Source organism: Rhinopithecus roxellana, chromosome 13 (assembly GCF_007565055.1).
Source record: "Rhinopithecus roxellana isolate Shanxi Qingling chromosome 13, ASM756505v1, whole genome shotgun sequence".
In the NCBI taxonomy this organism is placed as follows: Eukaryota; Metazoa; Chordata; class Mammalia; order Primates; family Cercopithecidae; genus Rhinopithecus; species Rhinopithecus roxellana.
The window spans coordinates 110,271,016-110,294,459 of NC_044561.1; the positions used below are offsets into that span (position 1 = coordinate 110,271,016).

The 23,444-nt window shown below is 49.1% G+C and overlaps 1 protein-coding gene across 1 annotated transcript in view; it reads left to right on the forward strand.

Annotated features, from left to right (window-relative positions):
- Nucleotides 1–20,672, forward strand: part of CTNNBL1 (catenin beta like 1) — a 179,201-nt gene extending 158,529 nt beyond the window's left edge. Inside the window, exons 14-16 of the mRNA XM_010355334.2 lie at nt 8,314–8,451; nt 8,683–8,755; nt 20,382–20,672. Coding sequence (XP_010353636.1) covers nt 8,314–8,451; nt 8,683–8,755; nt 20,382–20,470 — 300 coding nt within the window. The 3' untranslated portion in view covers nt 20,471–20,672. The remainder of the gene's footprint in view (nt 1–8,313; nt 8,452–8,682; nt 8,756–20,381) is intronic.
- The last annotated feature ends 2,772 nt before the right edge of the window (nt 20,673–23,444 follow it).

Below are 23,444 nucleotides of genomic sequence, written 5' to 3' on the forward strand. Positions count from 1 at the left end.
TTCCTTTTTCGAACTGTGAATTGAACACAGTCTTGGAGCCAAATTCGCATGGGTTTCTGTCCTGTGTCTGTTCTGTTTCCTGTTCCCTGTGAGCTTTGTGACCTTAGGAGAGATTCATCTCTTTAAGCCTCAATTTCCCATTTGAAAAGTAAAAATAGTAATAGTTTTTACCTCTTGGAATTCTTGCGAGGAAAAATGAGAAATCCATGAAAGTGCTTTAGCACAGTGCCTGGCACTCAGTAAGGACTTGAGAAGTTTCCCTATTGTTAGGATTCGGTTTTTGCTGTCCATCTCTTGCCAGTGTGAAAGGACTCATAGAAAAGGCCTGGGACTATGGAATCACATTCCACTCAAGTCTCCAACTGAAACCCAATGGTAGTCATTTGGCATCTGTCTCATTTTTTCCATCTGTGAAATCTGAAAATGGTATTTGTTGTACATACCCAACACAGGGCATGTACAGCAGGTACGGTTAATGCAGGAGCCCTGCTTTGCACAGTAAAAAATGCTGCATGGATGCTGAGTTGTCATTGCTTCACAAAGAAGACAGTCACCTTCAGGCTCTTCAAAGGTGAGAGTTGAGTGAATTGATTTGTGGAAGACTCCCTTTAAATCTTAACTCTCCTGTCTGGTTCAGATACAGTCCAACATACATACAGATTTTCACTCTGAAGTTTTGTAAAGTGAGAAATATTTACGACACTTAAGGAAGTTACTGGATTTGTGGAACGTCCCTTTAATCTCTGCTCATCACATTCCCATTTGAAGGGTACGTGATTTGCATGCCCCTGTTGTCTTAAAATGGCCTAAGGTCACAGCAGATCCAGGGGTTGTGTCTTTGTCACAGCGAAGATGAATTTATTGATGAAAGGATGAGCTAATCATCAGTGTTGGCCATCATGTCCTGTTGCGGCGGTGATGTGTGTCTCCAGCTTGATACATTTCTCATAGCGGCTCCTCTCTCTGGGAACGCCATCAGCCAACATCCTAAATACATCCACATACCAATATGCAGGTAGAAATCTGTTACAGCTGGCTATTGAAAGTGCTTTGGTCCTGGACATGCCCCAGATTATCAAAGCCAAAAGGAACCTTCAGGAGCACCGAATCAGGGAAACAGGGGTGAGGCACACTGCCACTCTCCCCTTCTGCAGTCAGGGTGGGCATCGCTAATGATTTCAGGGCTGCTTCCGCTGAGCTTCGCCTCAGCTTCACGGCAGATTTTTGTATCATATTCTGTACTCACTGCAGTGGGTTGAGTTGGCACTTGGGATGAACCCTGTTTGCCTTCCCTGATCTAGTGCAGGCTTCCTGTTTCCAAGCAAAGCTGAGGCCAAGAAAAGTTAAATGACTCGCCTAAGGACACTAGTAAATTAGTATTCGAGCTGGGATCTGATCCCATTTTCTTAGGTCTCTGTTCCACCTTGGCAGAGGAACTTATTTGTAGAATTTATAATATATATCATAGTTAAGTGGAGTTCCAGTATCTAATTTGAATGTTTCCTGCACTCACACAAGGTCTCTTGAGAGGGAAAGAAGGCAAGGGGAAGCTGGGTGCCTTCTTTAGAATGGGATATTTGTAACCTGTTAGTTCAGTCTCCATGTACTAAGGAGGTTGGGAGGCAGGTATGATCTCCACATGAGCCAGCTAACTTCCGTCTGTTCTTTTCCTTGCCATTTTTAAAACATGTCTCATTGGTCGGTTGGGCATAATTCAGTTTTTCCCTGCCACTAGAGAAACAAGTGCAGTTGTATGTCTTTAGTGCATAGCCGTCAGAGTATTATAGATCAGACCGCTTCAGTTCCTCCAGGACCTTTGATGAGGGACGGTATAAGGCAGGGAGAAGCTTGCGGTGATAATTTTTTTCTAGAACTCTTACATTGCTTCTCCAGAGACTGACTCCTAGCCAGCTGATCATGGGTGGAGTTTACAACAGCCATTTTGGAGTTTCAGGCACCCTTCAAAGTTCTTTCAGATGGCCAGCTCTACCTCCTCACACACAGATAGCCAAGGAATCATCTCGAGTCCTTATCTCAAGATCAGCTTTTTATGTGGCTATGTGGCATCTTGGGGACCCATAAAAGGAGTCAGAAGTGTATTAATCCATTTATAAGTTGACCCTGTCTATATGAAGTAAGATGGGTGGAGAATAAAGGTGACGCCATCTTCTTTAGATAGAGAACTGCCCACGCTTTCTCACTTTTTTATTTTCCATAATCATTCTGCTTATTTTATTTCCTTTTAAACACTGAGTACACATTTATGTTTGGCTTCCCTGAATCCATTCAGCAGTAAATATTTGATGCCACAGAGTTGTAACAGGCTAGATAAGGGCTATCCTGACAACAGTCGACTTCACTGCACGCTGGTTTCTATGGCACTTCTAAAACTGTCAGGGCAGAAACTTCGTCTTCAGAAGCCAATCTCTGTTTCATCTCTGTGCATGTTCAATGCAGCAATGGTGATGCCTTTCTTGGAGATGAGCTATAGTCATATCTCAGATCTACATTTGAAAATTTCACTTTCAAATCATGTGGCCATACGGCTAAAAGTAGAATGTCGAATTGAACATTGTCAGAGTCTTGATGTTCTGAGGAAAGAGAAGAAAATGGAGTTTGGCATTGCTCTGTTGAGTTTGTTCTTTCTGCATGACAATATAGAGAAACTAGAAGGTGCAGTGTGTACCTGACTGGTGAAAAGAAGATCAGATGATGGAGAAAAGTATGAAAAAGGAAAAAATCACCAGGGGTACTTCTGACCTAATTAGAGAAACTTAATTTTGCTAAGCTCCATTCGTGAGCCTCCTTATCACACTAATATTTAACATCTTCCTTTGTTCTCCAGACAACTCTGAAATCTATACCCACACAAACATGGTAGTATGAAAAGAGCATGGACTGGGGTTTGAGTCCCAGTTCTGCCACCCACTAGCCTTGAGGAGCTTGTTCTGCCTGAGCCAGCTTCCTCATCTAAAATGGGGGTAAGAATCCCTGTCTCTCAATATTATTATTATTATTATTATTATTATTATTTGAGATGGAGTTTTGCTCTGTCCCCCAGGCCGAGTGCAGTGGTGCGTTCTTGGCTCACTGCAATCTCTGCCTCCCAGGTTCAAGTGATTCTCCTGCCTCAGCCTCCCGAGTACCTGGGGTTACAGATGTGCACCACCACTCCTGGTTAATTTTTGTATTTTTAGTAGAAACAGGGTTTCACCATGTTGGCCAGGCTGCTGTCAAACTCCTGGCCTCAAGTGAATCCCCCCCCCCCTCAGCCTCCCAAAGTGCTAGGATTACACATGTGAGCCACAGCACCTGGCCCCTGCCTCTCAATGTTTCTGAGAGGTAAATTAGTTAACATACAGAAAGCCCTTGGCACTATCCTGACACATAGTAAGCCCCCAGTAACACGAGCTGCTCCTCTCTGGTAGGTGGGTAATGACAGCAGTAGTTATTATCCAGACTGCCTCACGCAGTGTCTAGTATGTAGTAATCAATCAATCAAAAATAATATGATCTACTGAAAGCTGTGATCTAATTAGCCAAAAAACAAAAAAACCTCCCCTTACCCCTTTCTGTTTCCATTAGTGATACTGATGTCCCACTGTTGTTCTCTCCAAGTTGACTTTTCTGTGCCTTTATGCGTGCTATTATTTCCTCTGCTTGGAATGTCCTTTTCAGCCTATCAAACTCCTTCAAAATCTAGCTCAGATGTTACATTTTCTTTAAGCACTCCTGACCCCACCCCGCAAACAGACTTAGTCCAGCCTTCTTCTGGATTCCCACAGCACTCAGTACAGTTTGAAAGGTCCTTTATAATAGTCATTATTACATTTTTCAAAAAGAATTTCATATTCATTAACCTCATTAGATTATAAGCACCTCGATTATGTAGACTGTTTTACCTTTGCTGTCCCAGCACAGCACCTGGCACAGTTAGCTGTTCAAGACATCTCTGTTGAGTGGGTAAATGAATGAGTTCCACTCCAGGTTCCCCTGTTTGTGACCTCCCGGGGCCTCTTCTCTTCCCTTCCCCTTCTCACGTAGGCTGATACCCTGGTCTTCCAGCTATGCACTCTACCTGCCTCTCGATGCTCTAAGCCGATGTGTCCATCATTTGGCTGTTTGCATATTCTGATTCATGACATTTTCCTGCACAGTGCTGGCTGATGGTCTGTAGCCCATCATATCTGACTTCTCTGGCCAGCCTGTATGCCTGCTATCAGCTCGCCCTCCAAGGCACAGTCCTTCCGCATTTCCTGATGTTTTCACTTCTGCCCCAGCCATGCAAGTCTCAGCACACACAGCTCATTAAAAAGCTTTGAACTTCTCCCTTCGTTGTTTTTCAATACTGTTTGGCAAATGCTTTCCAAGAGCCTACTAAGGGCCGGGCACAGTGCCTCATGCCTATAATCCCAGCACTTTGGGAGGCCGAGGTGGGTAGATCACCTGAGGTCAGAAGGGGAGACCAGCCTGGCCAACATGGTGAAACCATGTCTCTACTAAAAATACAAAAATCAGCTGAGTTTGGTGGTGGGCACCTGTAATCCCAGCTACTTGGGAGGCTGAGGCAGGAGAGTTGCTTGAACCCGGCACTCCAGCCTGGGTGATAAGAGCAAAACTCCTTCTCAAAAAAAAAAAAAGCCTACTAAGCAAAAAATGCTGCACAAAGTGCTTCCTAGGTTACAAAGATGAGCACAGTATAGCTCTTACTTTCAAGGAATGCACACAAGGAAGAGGCATGGATCTGAATGGCTAATTCAAGGGGGACCGTGGGAGGTACCACAACAGAGGTACAAATCCAGGGTGTGGGGATTTGTGCTGAATCCCCACTGAAGGGGACTGAAAAATCATATCTGCTTGGGGATCTCAGGGAACATTTTGTGAGGCACATCACATTGTAGACTTTCAATATATGATGATAGAGACTGAGGAGTGGGCGGTACCAACACGAGGAGCAAGGCAAAGAGACCAGGAAGGGAACCCAGGCCTGTCTGGGCTGGGCTGGGGTGAGGGAGAGTGAGCAGAAAGTATGGCCAACACAAGTCTTTTCTTGTAGGGCCTTCACACAACGCAAAGACTATACCTTTCTAAGGTGCTCCATTCTTTTGTCTCTGCCCATCATGCACCCTGAAACCTTACCCAAAAGTCACTTCTTCCAGGACGCCCTTGCATTTCACCCAACCCCGATCAGCACCTATCACAATTATTTTAACATGTGGGCACACTATACTTACTTTCTGGCCATTTCCTAGAAGTTTGTGACTTCCACCGACCTCTTCAGTGGTTAAAACCAGGGCTTCCCTTACCTCCATTTTCCTTATTTTACTGCCTTAATTCAGTGCTTAGGGTAGTGTTCTTGCCATTAGGCACTTAGTAGGGCCAGAGGTCTCAACACTGTGCCAAGTTACTCGTTTCCACATCAAAGATGAATCCCACACGATTCCTATCCCTGGGGAATCCATTATGAGCAACTTAACCTCTGTGTGCTTTGGTTTCTAATTCATACAATGGGATGAATAATCCCTTTCCTGCCCTTTTAAAATTTGGTAGTAACTGCTGAACACGTCAGAGTTCCGGAGCAGGAAGTCATGATTATGAGTAAATGAGAAACTAAAGAGAACCTTCTATTTTTAAACCCATTGGACATCAGTCTAGTGCTCCATGACTACCTCGTGAACATTAATGCTATTACCAGATTACCAATGAATTTGCTACTAAATGAAGCTAGGAATTAGTGTTAGTGATTTGCCAGGCAGTACAGGGCCTGGCAGTCTGCAGGCCAAAGAGGATTCAGATTTTGTCAGGGGCACATGCTGCATTTCACACGTCTAACACCCTCCAGTCTAACGCCCTAATAAGTCACAGGAGTCTCCTCTGTAACCCTAGACCTCTCAGACTTGCTGTCCTCATATCCAGTCCTCCCAAGTAGATTCACTCATTTCCACATCAAAGATAGAGGCCTCATAGGAACGAGATGAAAAGTAGCCTTGTGTTGCTACCAGCTGGCCCCCCGGGCAAATAAAGAAGTGCATTATCTCTGTCTAAATAGTCTCTGAAGGATTCTTGGTGGAGATTGATGACCACAGTGGTGAGTTCTTCGAATGTGGAAGAGTGGAAAGCAGGATCCCAAGGGCTTCCGTCCGTGACAGGAGCCCGAGTTGTCAGAAGGAACGGTGGCCATAAAGCTACCAACAGAATTATGAAATGGATTGTTGCCATCAGAAGCATGTATTGAGTACCTGCCTTCTTAGGCCCATGTGCTAGTCACACAGAACAAGTCCCCACACCCAGTTCTCACTCCTGAGAGCTCATAGCCCAAACCGGATGTCTGGCTGGATGCAATGGCTCACACCTGTAATCCCATCACTTTGGGAGGCCAAGGTGGGAGGATCACTTGAACCTAGGAGCTCGAAGACCAGCCCAGGCAACATAGTGAGACCCTGTCTCTACACACACAAAAAAGTTTTAATTAGCTGAATGTAGTGGCATGCACCTGTAGTCCTAGCTATTTGAGAGGCTAAGGTGGGAGGATCACTGGCGTCCAGGAAGTCGAGGCTGCAGTGAGCTGACATCATGCCACTGCACTCCAGACTAGACAAGAGTAAGACCCTGTCTCAAACAAACAAAACAAAAAAACGGAGATGTCTTTTTTCCTCTCATTGTCTCATTGGCTGCATAGATGTGTACTGAGCTAGGGCCCTACCTTCACAGAGCTCACAGTCCACTCCCACGAAATAAAGGCTGGAGACAGAGAGAGCTGGTGGGGACTGAAGTCAGTGTGAAGATGATGAGGAGGAGAGGAGGTCATGTTGCAGAGTTGTTTGTCAAGGTGCTCTCAGCAGTTTTAGAAAGGAGAGTTGTTAGCCTTAAATAAAAATCAGGAAAGCCTTTGTGATGGATGTAGCTTAAAAGTGATATGAGCTTGAACCATACCCCAGAATCCCAAGGAGGGAAAGCAGTAGGGCTCTGAGCCATCTTGGCAGAAGTGTTCACAGCGCACAGGATGAGGGGTGGGAGGATTGGGGTTGTGGGGATGGTAAAGATGTTAAAAATTGATTGCACAACTCAATATATAAAAGTTGTTAGATTGTACACTTTCAATGGATTAATTGTATGTGAATTATATCTCAATAAAGCTGGGTTTTTTTTTTTTTTTTTAAAGGAACCTACTAGGGAGGACTGGATATGAGGAGAGCAAGTCTGAGAGGTCTAGGGTTACAAAGGAGACTCCTGTGACTTAATTAGGGCTTTGGCCTGGGGGGTTTTGGACGTGTGAAATGCAGCATGGCCTCTGACAAAACACCTAAGCCAGAGGGCTTATGTACGCAAGTTGGGTGCCTGTGCCATTGGTTTCAGAGTTGTGGAGAAAGGGGACCTTTCTCTGCTGTGGTTAACTTGATTTGGAAGGGAGATTTAAATATACAGATGTTGCTCGGCTTACGATTACATTGCATCCTGATAAACCTACCATAAATTGAAATTATCATGAGTTGAAAATGCGTGGCTGCTGGGTGTGGTGGCTCACGCCTGTAATCGTAGCACTTTGGGAGGCCGAGGTCAGGAGTTTGAGACCAGCCTGACCAACATGGAGAAATCTCGTCTCTACCAAAACTACAAAAATTAGCTGGGCGTGGTGGCACACGCCTGTAATCCCAGCTACTCAGGAGGCTGAGGCAGGAGAACTGCATGAACCAGGGAGGCGGAGGTTGCAGTGTGCTGAGATCGCGCCATTGCACTCCAGCCTGGGGGACAAGAGCAAAACTCCATCTCAAAAAAAAAAGAAAAGAAAATGCATGGCTGACTGGGAGCTGAGGCCACTACCAGCCTTGCAGGAGAAATACAGTTTCTACAGCATGCCTGTCACTCTCACCCCATCATAAAGTTGATCCATGGTAGGTCAGAGGCCAACTGTATCTTACAGAGAGATTATGGAGGCCCAAACCAAGGAGTAAAAAATGAGTGGAAGCAGATAAATAGCTTAGATTTGTGTCCCTTCAGCTTTTTTTTTTTTTTTTTTTTTTTTTTTTTTAGCTTTTTTTGTATGTGGATGAGATCATTTTGGCCCTGATTCATCAGATAGGAAAAAATAGACTTTAAGCTCGCCTCCTGGGGCTTCTGTAGTCCATTAAGAATGAAGAATGTGAAAGGTACTTTAGAGTAATGGGAGATGTAGACAAATCAAAAAGATGAGGTGGTTTTCTTTTGCTGTTGTTGTAGTTGCTATTTTTGTGTGTATTATGGCCAGACTAGGAGTCCATTCTTTCCTCCCATTCACTGTCCAGCTTTTATTCCTAAACGTTCATTTGTTTCTAGGACATGGTCCGGCGAGGAGAGATCATAGACAATGACATCGAGGAGGAGTTCTACCTCCGGCGCCTAGATGCGGGGCTCTTTGTTCTCCAGCACATCTGCTACATCATGGCCGAGATCTGCAATGCCAATGTCCCCCAGGTAGGAGGGTCTTCCCCTGCATGGGCCTATCCATCCCTGCCTCCTTCCTCGCCAGCTGCTTAGGTAGACTCTCAGGGAAAGAAGGGGATTGCGCTCTCCTTGAATTCCTTTACTCTGTGTCAGCCTTCTTTTTCAGGGATGGGGTGATGTAAATAATTTCAAGGTGATACATTCTGGTGTGTCAGGACAAATGGTTGTCTTTCTTTCTGTACCCATTTTTTCCCTTATTAGATTCGCCAGAGAGTTCACCAGATCCTAAACATGCGAGGAAGCTCCATCAAAATTGTCAGGCATATCATCAAGGGTGAGTTGGATGCTACTTATGTCTGAGGCTCCAGAGGTCTGAGCCTCTGTCAGTGTTGCTGGTATTTGGTGCGGAGCATTTTCTGCAACTGAAAGCCTAAGTTGTCCATTTCACTGTGTGTCCAGGTCATCTTTGTCAGAATACTGAAGACTAGCCTCGTTCTCTGCCTCTGACCCTCCAGTTCCAGAACTTCCAACCGTAAACAAGAGGCACAAGGGCTTGAAACAGTTGTTAATTTTTTTAAAAAAGCAAAAAATTCAATTCCAAACTACACATAGTGGAAGGAAATTGCTTTCTTAGGGAAAAAAGCAAGGAAATGACAAGAAATACAATAGTCTTTCCTTATCCACAGTTTTGCTTTCAGTTACACACAGTCAACTGTCCGGAAATAGATGAGTACAGTACAATAAGATACTTTGAGAGAGAGAGAGGCCACATTCATGTAACTTTTTAATAGTATATTGTTACAATTGTTCTATTTTATTTAGTTATTGTTGTTAATCTCTTACTGTGCCTAATTTATAAATTAACCTTTATCATAGTTATGTAGTTATCATAGGTGTGTATCTATAGGGAAAAACACAGTGTACATAGGATTCAGTACTGTGTGCAGGGTCAGGCATCCATCAGGGGTCTTGGAACATCCGTCAGGATGTGGGGCACTACTGTAACTGGAATTCTGCAGTGAATTGAGGCAATGTGGAGTGGTGGAAAGAGTATGCCTGCCTTCCGGGCCTAGCTCTGCCTCCCCTAGCTGCGAGCATGATTACAGCTCTATATTTACCTGGGAGAAATTTTGCAAAGGTTACAGGAGGTACTACAGCGTCCAGTGTGTACCTGGCACACAGTGGGTGCTCAGTCAGTGTGGGTATCCCTCCTTCCCACCCACCCCATGGAGTTCCCTAAATGCTGTTGGATCTTCGACTAGACCTGACTCAACCGGAGAGGCCTCTGGCCGGTGAGCAAGCCCCCAGTCACAAGGCAGGGCCCCTGTTCTGAGCTCTGGGTGCAGCCCCACCCTCAGCCACCTGGGGACTAACTGGGGAGCACCAGCTGGCACGTGTGGCAGTGGAGGCCCATGTGGGAATTTCCAGTACTGACGACGTCTGAGTTCAGGGAGAGTCCAGATGGACTGGGTGACTGCAGACAAATCAGTGTTCCCCTCGGGCTCTCATTCTGCCCATTTCTAAGATGAAGGACTAGGCTAGATTTACTCAGAGCTTGCCTTTAAGTTGCTTCTAGCTCCCATTCCAGGTGGCAGGTGAAATGTGAAGATAAATGTAGTCCACACAGTGAAGCGAAGCAAGGTTAAGAGCATGGGCTCTAGGGTCAGAGGCTTCTGGATCCGAATCATGGCTCTGTTGTTTACTGTGTTACCTCAGGCAAGATACCAGTTGCTCTTGTGACTGCCTAGAATGGGCAAGGGGATTGAATGAGGTGACACAAGTTAAGAGTGAACGTTAGTGTGAGTATTACAAAATACCACGAAGACCATTGCCATCATTATTTTAAGTGAGACATGGCCAAAATCCTGTGGGAAGCCTTGTGAGAGAAGTGGCATTGAACTGGTCTAAGAGGCTAGGACAGAGGCAATCCAGAAAGCAACAGCACTGTGAGTGAAGGCATAGGGACTGGAAATCTCGTGTCTGCTCAGCCCTCCCCATCCAGGAATGGTAAATCCATTGCGCCCATTTTGTAGATGGAGAGTATGAGGCATTGGAATCTGTTGTTTTCTCCTTAGAGAAAAAGAGAGTAAAGGGGTCCAGTGGACACACTTAGCCCCACTCATGCCTTCCGGAGTGACACCCTGGGAGCTCCTCCTCAGTGTCAGATTCGTGTGAATTACTGCTGAGAGCATCATTTCGCCTCCTCCCTGAGGGGTAGCTGTGGTGATTTGCAACTCCAGCCTTTAAATGGCATTTACTTCTAACGCCCACTTGTTCAATTAGAACTTCTTATTACCCTCAGTTCTACTATCCTGCATTGAGCCTTCTCCCTGCACCTCCGTCCTTGTAATCAAAACAGTGATCTTCCAAGAAAGGAAAAGTATTTTTAATGGGTGCTGACATGTAGTAGTGGGATGTTTTTCTTTCTCAAACCCTGCCACACACAACCTAAGTGATTCGCAATTTTCCATTGTTGTGAGTCCCGGCCTCTGTCTCCCTCGGATGCTGGTTTATTTCCCCAGTGCCTTTTAAGTCGCTGAGCCCACACTGGATAGTGAGTGGAGGGTTGTTGAGTGGACACCTGGGCAAGCGAGCAGATGAGTGAACCGGTGAAGGGTCTGCACAGGCGCCATCTTCACTCCCACCCCTCTGCTTTTCTCCCCCACTGCTTTCTGCCCACCCTCACCTCTACCACCTCCATACAGACCCTCGCAGCCATCCTTCCAGGCCTGGGCTTAGCCCTTCAGTTCTCTCCCCATCACCCTTCATAGCCAGCTCCTTAGTCCATCCCACCTCTTCTGCCTCTGAACTCAACCTTGAATCCATCCACTTCTCTGCATCCGTTATTCCCATCATAGCACCCTGTTTCTTTCCATCCGAGCCCTTATCACAACCTATGATTGTTTTTATTTATGTGTTTGTTTACTGCTTTTGTCTGTCTCATACATTAAAATATAAGCTCCATGACGGGACATTGTCTGCCTTGTTCACTGTGTCTCCCCAGCACCCAGAGCAATGCCAAGCACATGATGGGAACCAGTAATAATTTCAGACATTGCGGAATGAAACCCTACCCTTGTATGAATTTAATGTGCAAACATTGACTGTGACTCTCCTCGGGCTAGCTGGGCACAGTGCTAAGTGCTGTGCTAGAGGTGTCACACCGCAGCTGCCCTCATGGAGTTTACGGCCTTCCGGGGACATAGAGTATAAATGATTGACCATAATCCAAGCCCAGTGGAACGCATGCTCCAGGAACTACTCAGCTGGCCCTGCTCGATGCCAGGCTCTGTGTCCAGTCCTAGAGATACTAAAGGAATAAGCGAGATCCCTATCCTTCAGGCGTTCACAGTCTAGGGGAAGAGGCTCAGAACTAATTAGAACATGCTAAGCACTTGTCAAGTTGTGAACAGTGTGCTGAGGGAGGGAGTGTCACAGAGGCAGTTATGGAAGCAGGGAGGGAGCCGCTTCTCCTCCTCAGGACTAGGACTGGTGCCCAAACCAGGTAGAGGGAGCAGAGGCCCAGAGGAGGACAGGGCAGGATGCAGTGGCCTTGGGGAGGACGATAGCCCAGTCAGGGGGTGCCAAGCAGAGATGCAGGAGGCTGGAGTGTTGGGTGGGGTGTGGCTGGGCCGGGCTCTTGAGTTCTGCTAGGTGCACAGTGAGTTTGGTGTACAAGGGGTGACTGCATCCCTTGATTGACCAGCAGACAGCAGACATTCTCATTAGTGCCCAGGGAATCGTTTGGGAAATTTGAGGTCATCAGTGTGGAGGTGATATCTAGATTCTGGGAATTGAACGCCATTGCTCAGGTGGAAGAGGCCCTGAACATCACGCTGGCAATTAAAAGAGTTCTCTGTAGATGGAAAGTTGTCATAAAGGGTTCTCAGCCCTGCCACTGGCATGCCCCTGTCCTGTCCCACCCACGCCAGGGGAAGCCAGTCTGCAGCAGGGTGTGGAGCCTGTGTGGTGTGGCCTGCCTCTGGGAGCACCCCTGAACAGGGTGCTGCAAGGACCCTCAGGAGCCCTCACTTGGGTGGAGAGGGTGGTGCTGAGGTTGACAGGGTTGAGGCTCCTATGGAGGTGGGAGGGTTGGGAGGCTGGGGTCTTCTGGGACCCCCGTCCAAAAAGCCCATCTGGTTCTCCTTTTCATACCACCCCCCTCCTCCTACCCTTCCTTCCATCGAAAACTCAAGAAAACAAAGCCTCATAAAGAAAACCAGCTCATCAGTCTGTTCTCTTTGATTTTAATTTTGTTTTTCAGTTTCGGTTGCTTCCTTTTTTTTCTTTAACATACTAATTAGATGCAGGCTTTTTTCTTTGATTTTATGGCCTACATATTTCCTAAGTTTTGCTGGCAGGATGACAGCTGATGTATCCCTTGAGGTCTCAGGAAAACGCTGATGAGGCAAGCCCAGCGGGGGACTTTTCCCGTTATTTTTCAGCCCCCACTCTCACCATTTCCTCCCTCCTCTGTTGGGGGTGCCAAGAGCGCAGGGAATAATTGATGGCTCATTAAAGCACCTCTCTCTGCACACTGCTTACTCGGCACTCCCGACGTCCAGCCTTCCCCAGAACCAGCAGCACCTCTGGCCGGAGGACTGTGGGCCCTCCTAGGGAACCGTGGTCTGAGGACTGAGATTACCACAAAGAGAAGGGCAGATGGGGCCATGTGCTTGCGAGGACAGCAACAGGCTTCCTGCCATTTATCGCTGTGGTGCTCGGCGCCCCAACTGGCAGGGAGAAGGAGTCAGTTACTGCAGTTGGGGTGCGTGCTGAGGTGGTGCTGTAGGCTTGTTTGTGCTATTCCAGAAATCCAGGACCACGGTAGGTAGAGTGGTCACTTACCGAGCTCCTACCTCCTCTGGGTCAGACATTTGGGGTACAGTGTCATAACCTCTGGTCCTCACAACAGCCCTGGAAAGCGGGGTAACCAGGAGACTGAGACTCACTGAGCTTCTTGGAGGTACCTGGGTCTCTGGTGATGTAAACTGGATCCAGACTCAGAAGGAGCTATGCACAGCGGTAAGGAATGTGCCAACTGCTGATCGGCCCATATGCTCCTATGGGCTTTTAGGAGAGAAGAAAAATGCAGGGCACCCACCTTTAGGGAACACCCATCACAGGGTGCTAGGCAGTCTTCTAAGATAAGTGAGACACCCAGGAGACTCTGTTCCCCGCAGGCATACTTCCCTCACAAGTCAGGTGACCGACCATAGCGCAAAGCAGAATGGAGCCAGTGCTGGGATGCAGAGGTCCAAGGGGAATGAAAATGGCACAGTTCACTCACAGTTAATCTGGCTGGACATGAAAAGGAGCCCAGAGATCCAGGGAAGCTGTACGGAAGGCGTGGCTTCTTTTTTATTTTTTATTATTGTAATAATAATCTATCATTTTGACCATTACTACCATCACTACCATCTATCCACAGGCCCTTTTTTTGCATCTTGCAAAACTAGAACTCCCCGTTCCTCCCTCCCCCCACCCCCTGGCAGCCACCATTCTGCATTCTGTCTCTGTGGCTGCCTGCATGGGAAGGGTTTCTGTAGGCAGCTGTGCACGGGCATCATTGAGCAGTCATCGCCTTGACTGTGGCATTGGAGCTGTGACCTGAGAATGCTTTGAAATATCAATATTTGTGCCAACGGTTGCAGTGGAAGCCGCTGGCCAGTCTTGCCGCTGTTTTAGTCTCCTGGTGAAAGTTGTTGGAGGACCACACAGATGCCCGGGAGCAGCCATGGCTACTGCACAGCGGCTGGTTTGCAGAGGAAAGCTTAGAGGATTACTGACTCAAAACTCTCTCACTGCTGGGCAAAAAGAATGAGCCAGGAACTTAAATGCTTGTAGAATTTGGCCCATGGCCCTTTGATTTGCGAGTATTCTTTATGGCTTAAAATCTCCTCCTAGTAGCTCATAAACGTATTTCCATATTGATTTGGGGCTCTTGGTAACCCAAGTTGTCTGTGTGGTTTTAAAGCTGCAGAGGCTGATAGGATTTATCTTTTGATGACATGTTGACGTGTGTGTGACTTGCACCTGGTCATGGATGCGGTGTCCTGCAGGGCATTTGCAGGCAGGAAAGGATCATGGAGAGAGGCCTGTATGTTAGCCCTGTAGCCAGCGGCCTTGACAGGGCTCAGAGGCATCTTAAGGACACCTCGAGAGCTTTTCAGCAAAAATGTTACATTTGCCTTAGGATTGCTGCCCCCAGGCCTCACACCCAGTTCACCCAAGAGGGCTGTCTTGAGCGCTGCCTGGGGGTAGTGTGGTGGTGGTATGCGGAGAGGGAGGGAGAACCACTCTTGGAGAACCAACTGTGCTAAGACCATGGAGCCTGCAGTGAGTTGCCCAGGTTCACAAGCAAGCTCTGTCTGTCGCTTTCTAGTGTCTAACCTCAGGCAGCTCTTCCCCTCTCCAAGCCATCGCTCCTGCATCTGTAAGATGGGGCGAACCTGTCTCAGAAGGCTGCTGTGAGAATGAGGCGAAGTGCTGTATGTATAGTGCTCACATGGTGGCTGGCACCCGGAAAGTGCCTGTTACATGTTAGCTGTCTTATTATATAAGACATATTATATATTAATATAACTAATTATTGTTATAATTAGTGTCCAAGCTCACCCAGGATCAGACATGCTCAGACCAGCATAAATTCTGGATCTCTGTGTAACTCTGGGCAAGTTAGTAGATAACATATTTAAGTCTTGGTTTCCCCCTCTGTAAAAAACACAAACAAAAAACACTTAAAATAAATACTGCCTCTCTCAGGAAGCCTCCAAGGTTGAGATGCAGTTGGGTGCCTGAGACCAAGCTACATACTCAGCGAATGGAAGCTCCTTCCTTCCTTGACCTAATCCTTCCGCCTGGCGTTAGCAGCAGCTTGGACTGAGATACCACCGGGAAAGGCAGTCACCAGCACACAGGCTCGACTTCCCGGGGCCTTGTGGGGTGGGTGGGTGTCAGTGGGTGCTTTTCCAACCAGGTAAAACATCCATGGGACTCTGAGAACTTGACCGTTAGCATTGTAAGCAAGGGTCTTTCTCTGTAAGCGGGTTTCATTTGAATGACATCCCTGATGAAATTAGAACCTGCAGCCTAGCAAAATGTTCTACTCCTGGAGAAGCGCAACTTTCAACCTTCCAAGTTCATTGTTGTTGTCAAGGAATCTTGTTAGACCTGAAGGATTTTCCTTTCTCGGTTTCTATTTTGTGGTTATATGTACATCTTCAAGAGTTTTCAATGTGAAAATTTTGGGCATTCCTCCTCTCTCTTCCCTCTTCCTCCTGCATTTTTAAAAAGATGAACATTTAAGGCTTAAGATTTATGGATCTGAACCAGGCTTGTGAATACTGGTCCAGGTCTCCGCCCTGGAAGATGACTTTTCCCCATCCACCAGCCTCGGTGCTCCCTCCCTCTCCCTCTCAACATAAACAGAACAGCTTGTATTCCATGTCTGGATAGTAAACCTGCTGTCTAAAGTTTGCTTTAATATTTATGTGTTCAGCATTGCTGCCTGTTTCTGAGTTCCATCAAAGCCTTTATTATAAGAGCATTTGAAAATGTGGGGGAAGTAGAGAAAGGAGTTGACATGTATGCCATCTTTCTCACTCTCCACCAACTTAGCCTCTTTCCTCTCTCCTCTCATCCTTCTCTCCCTCTCCCCTCATCCTGCAGTCTCTTTTCCTCTTATACACACATGCACACACGCGCACACACACATACAGCAAAGAGAACTCTTTCCCAAGACCTCTGGGAGGACTCTGTTCAATATTTATAAACCGCTGCAGCAGCTGTAATAACCAGAGGTAGCTGGCACCACCACGATTTGCTCCAAATAGGACTCTGCCATAGAAACAAAGAATGAGCAAGGGCAAAGGGTGAGGGTGAGGTGCCTGGGGTGCAGCTTCCCTGGGCAGTGGATGAGCAGTAGGCCAGGTCGTCAGACCTGGTTCTGGGCCTGGCTCCATGGCTGGCTCACTCTGGCACCCTGGCCATTCACCTGCCCCCTCAGTGCTGGAATACATTTCTGAGAACCCTTCCAGCTGTGATATTTGGTAACTTGGCATAAGAGAATGTGACCCCAGCCAGTCCACCCGCATCTGTCCTGGCCACCGAGGCCCCTGTAGCACGAGACATTCCTGTTTTGGAACACTCACAGAGCAGGGGTTTTTCCCAGAGACCGGGGGCAGGCAGGGTAGCCTGTTGCTTAGGTAACAGGATGCTGCTGTGAGGACCAGCCGACTCCCAGTGCGCGGGGCCTTTTTTTTTTTCCTATCCACACATTTCGAGGTTTGAATTCCGGCTCCTTTACATCCTAAACTTGGGCAGGTTGCTTCAGTTCTCTGATAGCCTGTTTCCTCCTGGGTAAATGGGGATGGTGTTCTTTACCTTGTAAGATTGCTGCAAAGGTTACATGTGAGACAACATAGATAATGCAGGCACATAGCAGCGCACAGCACATGTTAGTTCCACTCCGCTCTGTGTGGGACAGGCTCTCTTCCAGGGGACACCAAGCCATTCACTGCCTGCGGGCCAGTCGGATATCCCCTTTCCAGAGAATGGGTGACGTGACTCTGTTTGCTTCTTAGCACAGTTGGAGTGACAGAGGAGACTTGCGCATGGGATGGGTGGGTGCTCTGTGTACCGTCGGCATGTGTAAGTGAGGCCTCGGACAGGTGATTTGGCAAAGGGAATTGATGCAGGTGTGGGTTCCCTCTGCTTTGTGCATCCCTACAAAGAACTCAAGGAAGCTGGCTTTACTGTTGGAAAATCACTGCCCTAAAGCATCGGACTGGTTCTCCACTTCCCTCCCTCCTGGGTCTGAGAAGACATTAGGGGAGCAAAGTGTTAGCTCAATCCATTAAGACTCCTGCTTCCAGACCATGCCTCCGGGGATATTAGATGCCATCATGGCCATTTCTCTCTCTCCTGGGGCAGCAACTGTATCATTCACATGTGAGTAAGAGACACCACTGACACGCAGCCCCAGAGCCTTCTCCCGAAGCTCAGCTCCTGTCTCATCACCCCGGCCCTCTCTCTAAGAGGCCTTAATAGGAGGCATCACAACCATTTGCTGTTGGAGGTGATGGATGGGCCTAACAGAAGAGGATGATTTCCGGGGGGAGACACACAGCTGGCACATGCCTGAATCCCGAATCCCATTTTCCGGCACACATCCAAAGTAATAAAGAGGAACGGGGCAAAATAAAGAGGTCGCAGGAGCGAAATTATTTCCCCAGCATTGGCGGGGGTGGGGTTGACGGGGAGGGGTGAGAGGTCACAGGCTTTGTTTTCTCTCCCCAGTCTTTGTCTGGTTTGGATCAGCAGGTGTTTATTATGCAAAAGCCTCTTACTAGAGAGTTCTCTCCGCTTTCTTTCTCAAGCCAGGCCCCAGTAAGGGACCAGGGGCAGAAGTGCAAGCAGCCATCCTAGTCACCCACTGCAGGAGACCCTTCAGCACCCCACTCTGCTGGGGGCCCTTGGCCAGGCGTAGCTGGGAGGAAGGCTAAAGCCCCTGCCTTCATGCAGCTCTCCAGCTAGGGAGAGAGGCCAGGTGGAGGATGGTCTAGCAGTCAGGCCCATATGCGCTGGAAGCAGTGGGCTGGGGCTGGGCGTGGGAGTGAGAGGTGACCAGGCAGGCCTTCACAGAGAAGACATCTCAGGAGGGGACCCGGAGCGGGTGTGGGACTTCCTCAGTGCCACTGCTGACCTGAGCAAAGAAGGCTTAGGGAGGGAACTAATGCTCCCTGGACGTTTGTTGTTTGAACATTTTCAGAGGGGATCACCCAAGGGCACTTGTGAGTCAGAGCTAGGATTCGATCGCAGCCCTGTGTTGCACCTTTTCCTCTCTGGCTGTGGGCAGGGGACAGTCAGAGGGCAGTGAGGGGTTGGACCACCCCATCCTCCTCCTTCCTCTCCCACCAGATCCCCTACACTTGCTCTAGGAGCCACCGCAGGAAGTCCAGGGTCACCAAATCACCCCTCGCCATCTCCAGAAAAAACCAGGGTGACCATGTTATTTTGGGTTACCAGGACACTTTTTAAAAAATGAGATGGAGTCTTAAGGATCACTGTGCTGGGACAACGGGGGAGAAAAGAACCCAAACCTGCCCACCGTGCCACTCTCCACTGGTATCCTCTGCCGAACTGTTGCCAGAACTGTGCCTGGAGCCTCACCCCCCTCAGGAATGTTTCCTTTCTCTTCCTGGTCTCGCTGAAACCTGACGCTCCCACACCACTCCTACCACTGGAGACATGGGAGGGGCCTTCCATGCTCCAGTACTTCTAGACTATTCTCTCCCTCCCTTCCCTGAATACACCCAGCTGTCGAAGCTTGTGTCAGGGGACTGCAACCCCCCACACAGCCCCTCCCTGTTGCTGGCACCAGCACCTGTTCCCCCCAGTCCTTGGGGGGATTATGGGCTCACTGTCAGCCTCTCCACTGCTCTTGTCGTATTTCTTGGTGATTGCAACCACCAAGAGATTCACATCTCTTTTTCATACCCCATTTCCAGTCTATCTGTAAATCCTATTGGAGCCACCCTCAGAAAACATCAAGAAGCTGAAGACGTCGCCTCACCTCCACCATTACTGCCCAATCCAGGCCACTGTCATGTCGCATCTCCTTGCCCTGCCCTTGCTTCCCCCATGGTGTCCCCCACACAGCATCGGAAGGGATCTGGCAAAAGTCAAATCACGTCACTCCTCTCTGCTCAGGACCCTCATAGGGACTTCCACCCCACAGAAAGGCCACAACCCCTACCATGGTGCATAGGCCACACCATCTGGGTATGGCCCCTCCCGTGGCTCCAGGCTGTGGCCACACGGACCTCTTCGCTGACCCTCAGATAAACCAAGGAAGCGCCCCCGCCCCCCGCCACCTTAGATCCTCTGCCCTGGCTGCCCTGCCACTGGCTCCCAGACCTTTCCACACTCATCTCCTTCTGATCTTTAAGCAGATGCTCCCTGCTGACAGCCACCTGTGTATTTTGTTCACTTTTTGGTTTGTGACCTTCACTAGAAAGAAAGTAGGCTCCACACAAGCAGAGATTTGCATCTGTTTCGATCACTCCTTTATTCCCATTCCCAAAACGAGGTTCTCAAACTGGAGCATACATCAGCATCACCTGGAGACTCAGTAAAACCCAGATCACTGGGCCCCACCCCAGTTTCCTGTTAAGTGGGTCTAGGGTGGTCCCAAGAATTTGTGTTTCTAGTAAGTTTCCATGCAGTGCTGCTGCAGCTGCTGCTGATCAGGTCCACACTCAGAACCACTAGTACAGAGCAGTGTCTGCCCAGCGGGTGTCTGTCTTAGTCTGTTCGTGCTGCTGTAACAAAATCCCCGAGACTGGGAAATTTATGAAGAACAGAAATGTACTTCCTCACAGTTCTGGAGGTGGGGGATCCAAGAGCACCACGCCAACCTTTGGTGTCTGCTGAGGGGCTTCCTGCTGCATCCTCACATTGCAGAAGGGAGAAGGGCAAAGGGTCTTGAGAGTTCCCTGGAGTCCTTTTGCAAGAGTCTAATCCCCTAGATTAGACCTAATCTAGACCTAATCTAATCTTGTAATTAGATGGTAAGAACCTAATCACCCCGTAAAGACCTTCACTGCGTCGGGGATGAGGTTTCAGCATGAATTTTGGAGGGACACAAACATTCACACCTTAGTAGCATCCACGCCGTGTGTGTTGAGTAAATAAATAAATGAGGGTGAAGTGAATAAATAAATGAGGGTGGAAGTGAAGGGTGTGGCTAGGAGGGGAATCCAAGCATGGAAAGGTAAGTTGGTGCCTTTCCACTGAGGGCCTCGAAGGCAAGACCCCAAGGAATTTGGCTACAGTGGGGGCATTAGGGCAACTTGTACCTCTGTGGGAGCTGGGGTTCTGGGAAAGGTATAAAGCGGCACAACCATGGTGGACCCCATGCCTGGGATCCACTCCTGACTCTATCTTTGTCCCCCTAGAGTATGCAGAGAACATCGGGGACGGCCGGAGCCCGGAGTTCCGGGAGAACGAGCAAAAGCGCATCCTGGGCTTGCTGGAGAACTTCTAGAGGCACCTCGGCCCTGTGCACCGTGGACTGTCTCAGCTTCCCTCCCAGGATCAGTGTCGCATCCTGGGCTTGCTGGAGAACTTCTAGAGGCACCTCGGCCCTGTGCACCATGGACTGTCTCAGCTTCCCTCCCAGGATCAGTGTCTACACAGCTCTGTGTGGCTTTTGGACAAATTAAAGCTAGTTTTGGTATCCTTGGGCCGATTTTCTTTGTAGTGAAGCTTCGCCTGCTAACCCTCCCTTCCCCTCCCCACAGCAGCTACTTCAGGACTCCCCCAGGGAAGGCCCGTGGGCAGCCTTACTCCGCCAGGGGGACAGCTGAGGCTCAGGGCATAGCAGGGACAACTCCGCCACCGTGGCTACGCAGGTGGTGCTGCTGTGAGGCTGCAGTGGGGGCCCACCTAGAGTCTAGATGTGGGACCCGAGGCCCGGGCCTCATGCTCCAGCTCCATGGGGAGCCCAACCACACAGCACAGCCCTCAGAGCATGCAGAGCCCTGCCGCATGTCAGATCACGCGGGTGGGGGCTGCATGGAGGATTACCAGATCCCAACGTGGGCCCCACCGCAAAAATAGCATCAAATCTCAGTGAGGCCGGTGAGTTCCGTACATCAGGGTGAGAGCCACCGCTTTAGAGTGGACAGGTGTGGGTCCCTATCCCCACCGCATCATTACCAGCTGTACATTCTGTTCTGGTTTGGGGTTTTGTTTTGTTTTTTTAAGACACAAGGTCTTACTCTGTGGCCCTGGCTGGAGTGCACTGGTGCAACCATGGCTCACCGCAGCCTTGACTTCGTGGGCTCAGGCGATCCTCCCACCTCAGCCCCCCGAGTAGCTGAGAGGGAGGTGCCGCCACATCTGGCTGATTTAGTTGTACATTTGGATAAGTGACTTTCACCTTTCCGAGTCTCACTTCTTCACCTGCACAGTGGGGCCACTCATACCCATTTGCTGCTGAGGAAGCCATGCTCAGCAAGCCTGCAGCACAGTGGCGAAGGCACCGTCGTGGCTTCGTAGCTGCTGCTTCCTTTGGTTCTTCCCACACACATTTGTCACTTCAGAATTGTGATTTCAGGCCGGATGTGGTGGCTCTCACTTGTAATCCCAGCACTTTGGGAGGCCAAGGTGGGGAGGATCTTTGAGCTCAGGAGTTCAAGACCAGCCTGGGCAACATGGTGAAACCCCATCTCTACAAAAAATAGAAAAATTAGCCAGGCATGGTGGCACATACCTATGATCTCGGCTACATGGGAGGCTGAGGTGGGAGGATTGCTTGAACCCAGGAGGTCAAGGCTGCAGTGAGCTATGATCATTCCACTGTACTACAGCCTGGGCAACACAGCAAGACCCTGTCTCAAAAAATTAAAAAAAAAACTGTGATTCTACTCATTTGACATAAGTGATGAGAAGGTTGGTCTCCCCTCAGAAGTCAGCAGTGCTTTAGCATGTTTTTAATCAGTCCTCAAAGAGCAGAGTCCCCATCAGTGAGGAGGCAGAAGAGTGGCCAGATATAGAAAGCAGCCTTTCATTCCAATGCATTGTGCAACCCAGGGTCACAGACAGGCTGCCGGGGACGCTGCACGCCTGACACTGTGTCCCTACCGCTCTTGCTGCTGCCTAGACCCTGAGGGACAGGGCTCCAAGCGGTCACTGCCATCTGGCCAGAGTTGACATGCTGGGTGAAACCTGTTTGCCATCCCAGGAAGCCACCAAGAGGTCCCTGAAGAAGATGGTACCCGCTCTGTGTCCAGCCTTGGACTGGTGATGGAACAGTGAGTAAGGCAGGCCCTACCCGCTGGTGCTCACTCGCAGCCTGGTGGGAAGACAGTGCATAACCGTAAGCGTCCCTGCAGAAAGGGGCAGGAGAGTGTGACAGGGCCTGTCACAGGATCAGATGGCGGCACCGTCACTTTGGGTCTAGTTCTTCCTTGGCTTTTCTGTAACTGTAGTAGCTGGCACATATCGAATGCCCAGTGGCATTGTTGTCCCCGATTTATGCAAGCCAAGGCTGAGGGCTCAGACAGGGTAATAGCTGCACAAGGCCCTGTGGCCAACCAACAGCAGAACGCACATTCTAGCCAGGCCTGTCCCACGGCACAGTCCACACCCTCTCCCGCCGAGCTCCTCTACCTGGAAGAGTCACACCGTACTGGCTGACGCCGTGCTCTGATCCTTTCATCTGTTGTGTGGTTTAATGAATTCACAAAAAATAGAGCATGTGCAGGTGTAACTTAGAGAAGCAGACTTCTACAGCTAAGATCGGTACTTTAGACATCATCAGTCCTTCACCTTGATTTTCTTTTTCAATTTTAATTTTAGCCAGGTAATGCTTGCAAACGGTATGGGAGTTCAAAATTTAACAAAAAGCTAGGCAGTGAGGAGTCCACCTGCTCCTCTCCCATCACCTAGGACTTCCTGCCCCTGGAGGCAGCCGCTGCCATCTGATTCTCCTCCAGAGTTCTGTCCAGCGTTCTGCCAGCCGTGTGCGGAAGGCCAGGCCTCCCCACCAGCTCCCAGAGGCCAACATAGGAAGGGAGGGTTGGGGTGGCTCAGGCGCTGCCCCCCAGCCACGGTTGCCACGCCTTGCCCTGCTTCGCATGTGGCAGCCTCCTGAGATTCTGTCCCTTTGCTAAAAGCAAGTTGGAACTCTTCCCTTAACAAGTGAGGAAGCGGTCCCCTTTTCCATCAGTTTTGTGTGGGGAGGGTTGGGGGTAAGAGAGGCGTAGTCCCTTTGGGTGCAGCAGGGGAATACAGTTCCAGGGCCCGAGGGACCAAGGAGAAAGGGTAAGGAGAAAGCAGCCACCACCACTCCCTGATTTCAATGACCCAAGGCCCCACAAGCTGTTCAGGGCCAGGTAGAGCTGCTCGTTGCCCACCCCAGGCTCCTGGGGCGTGGTCCCAGCTCTCGGGTGCAGGCAGCTAGCCGCCTGCCTAAGAAACTAAGAAACTGCCTCACAGAGCAGCACCTCTCCTCT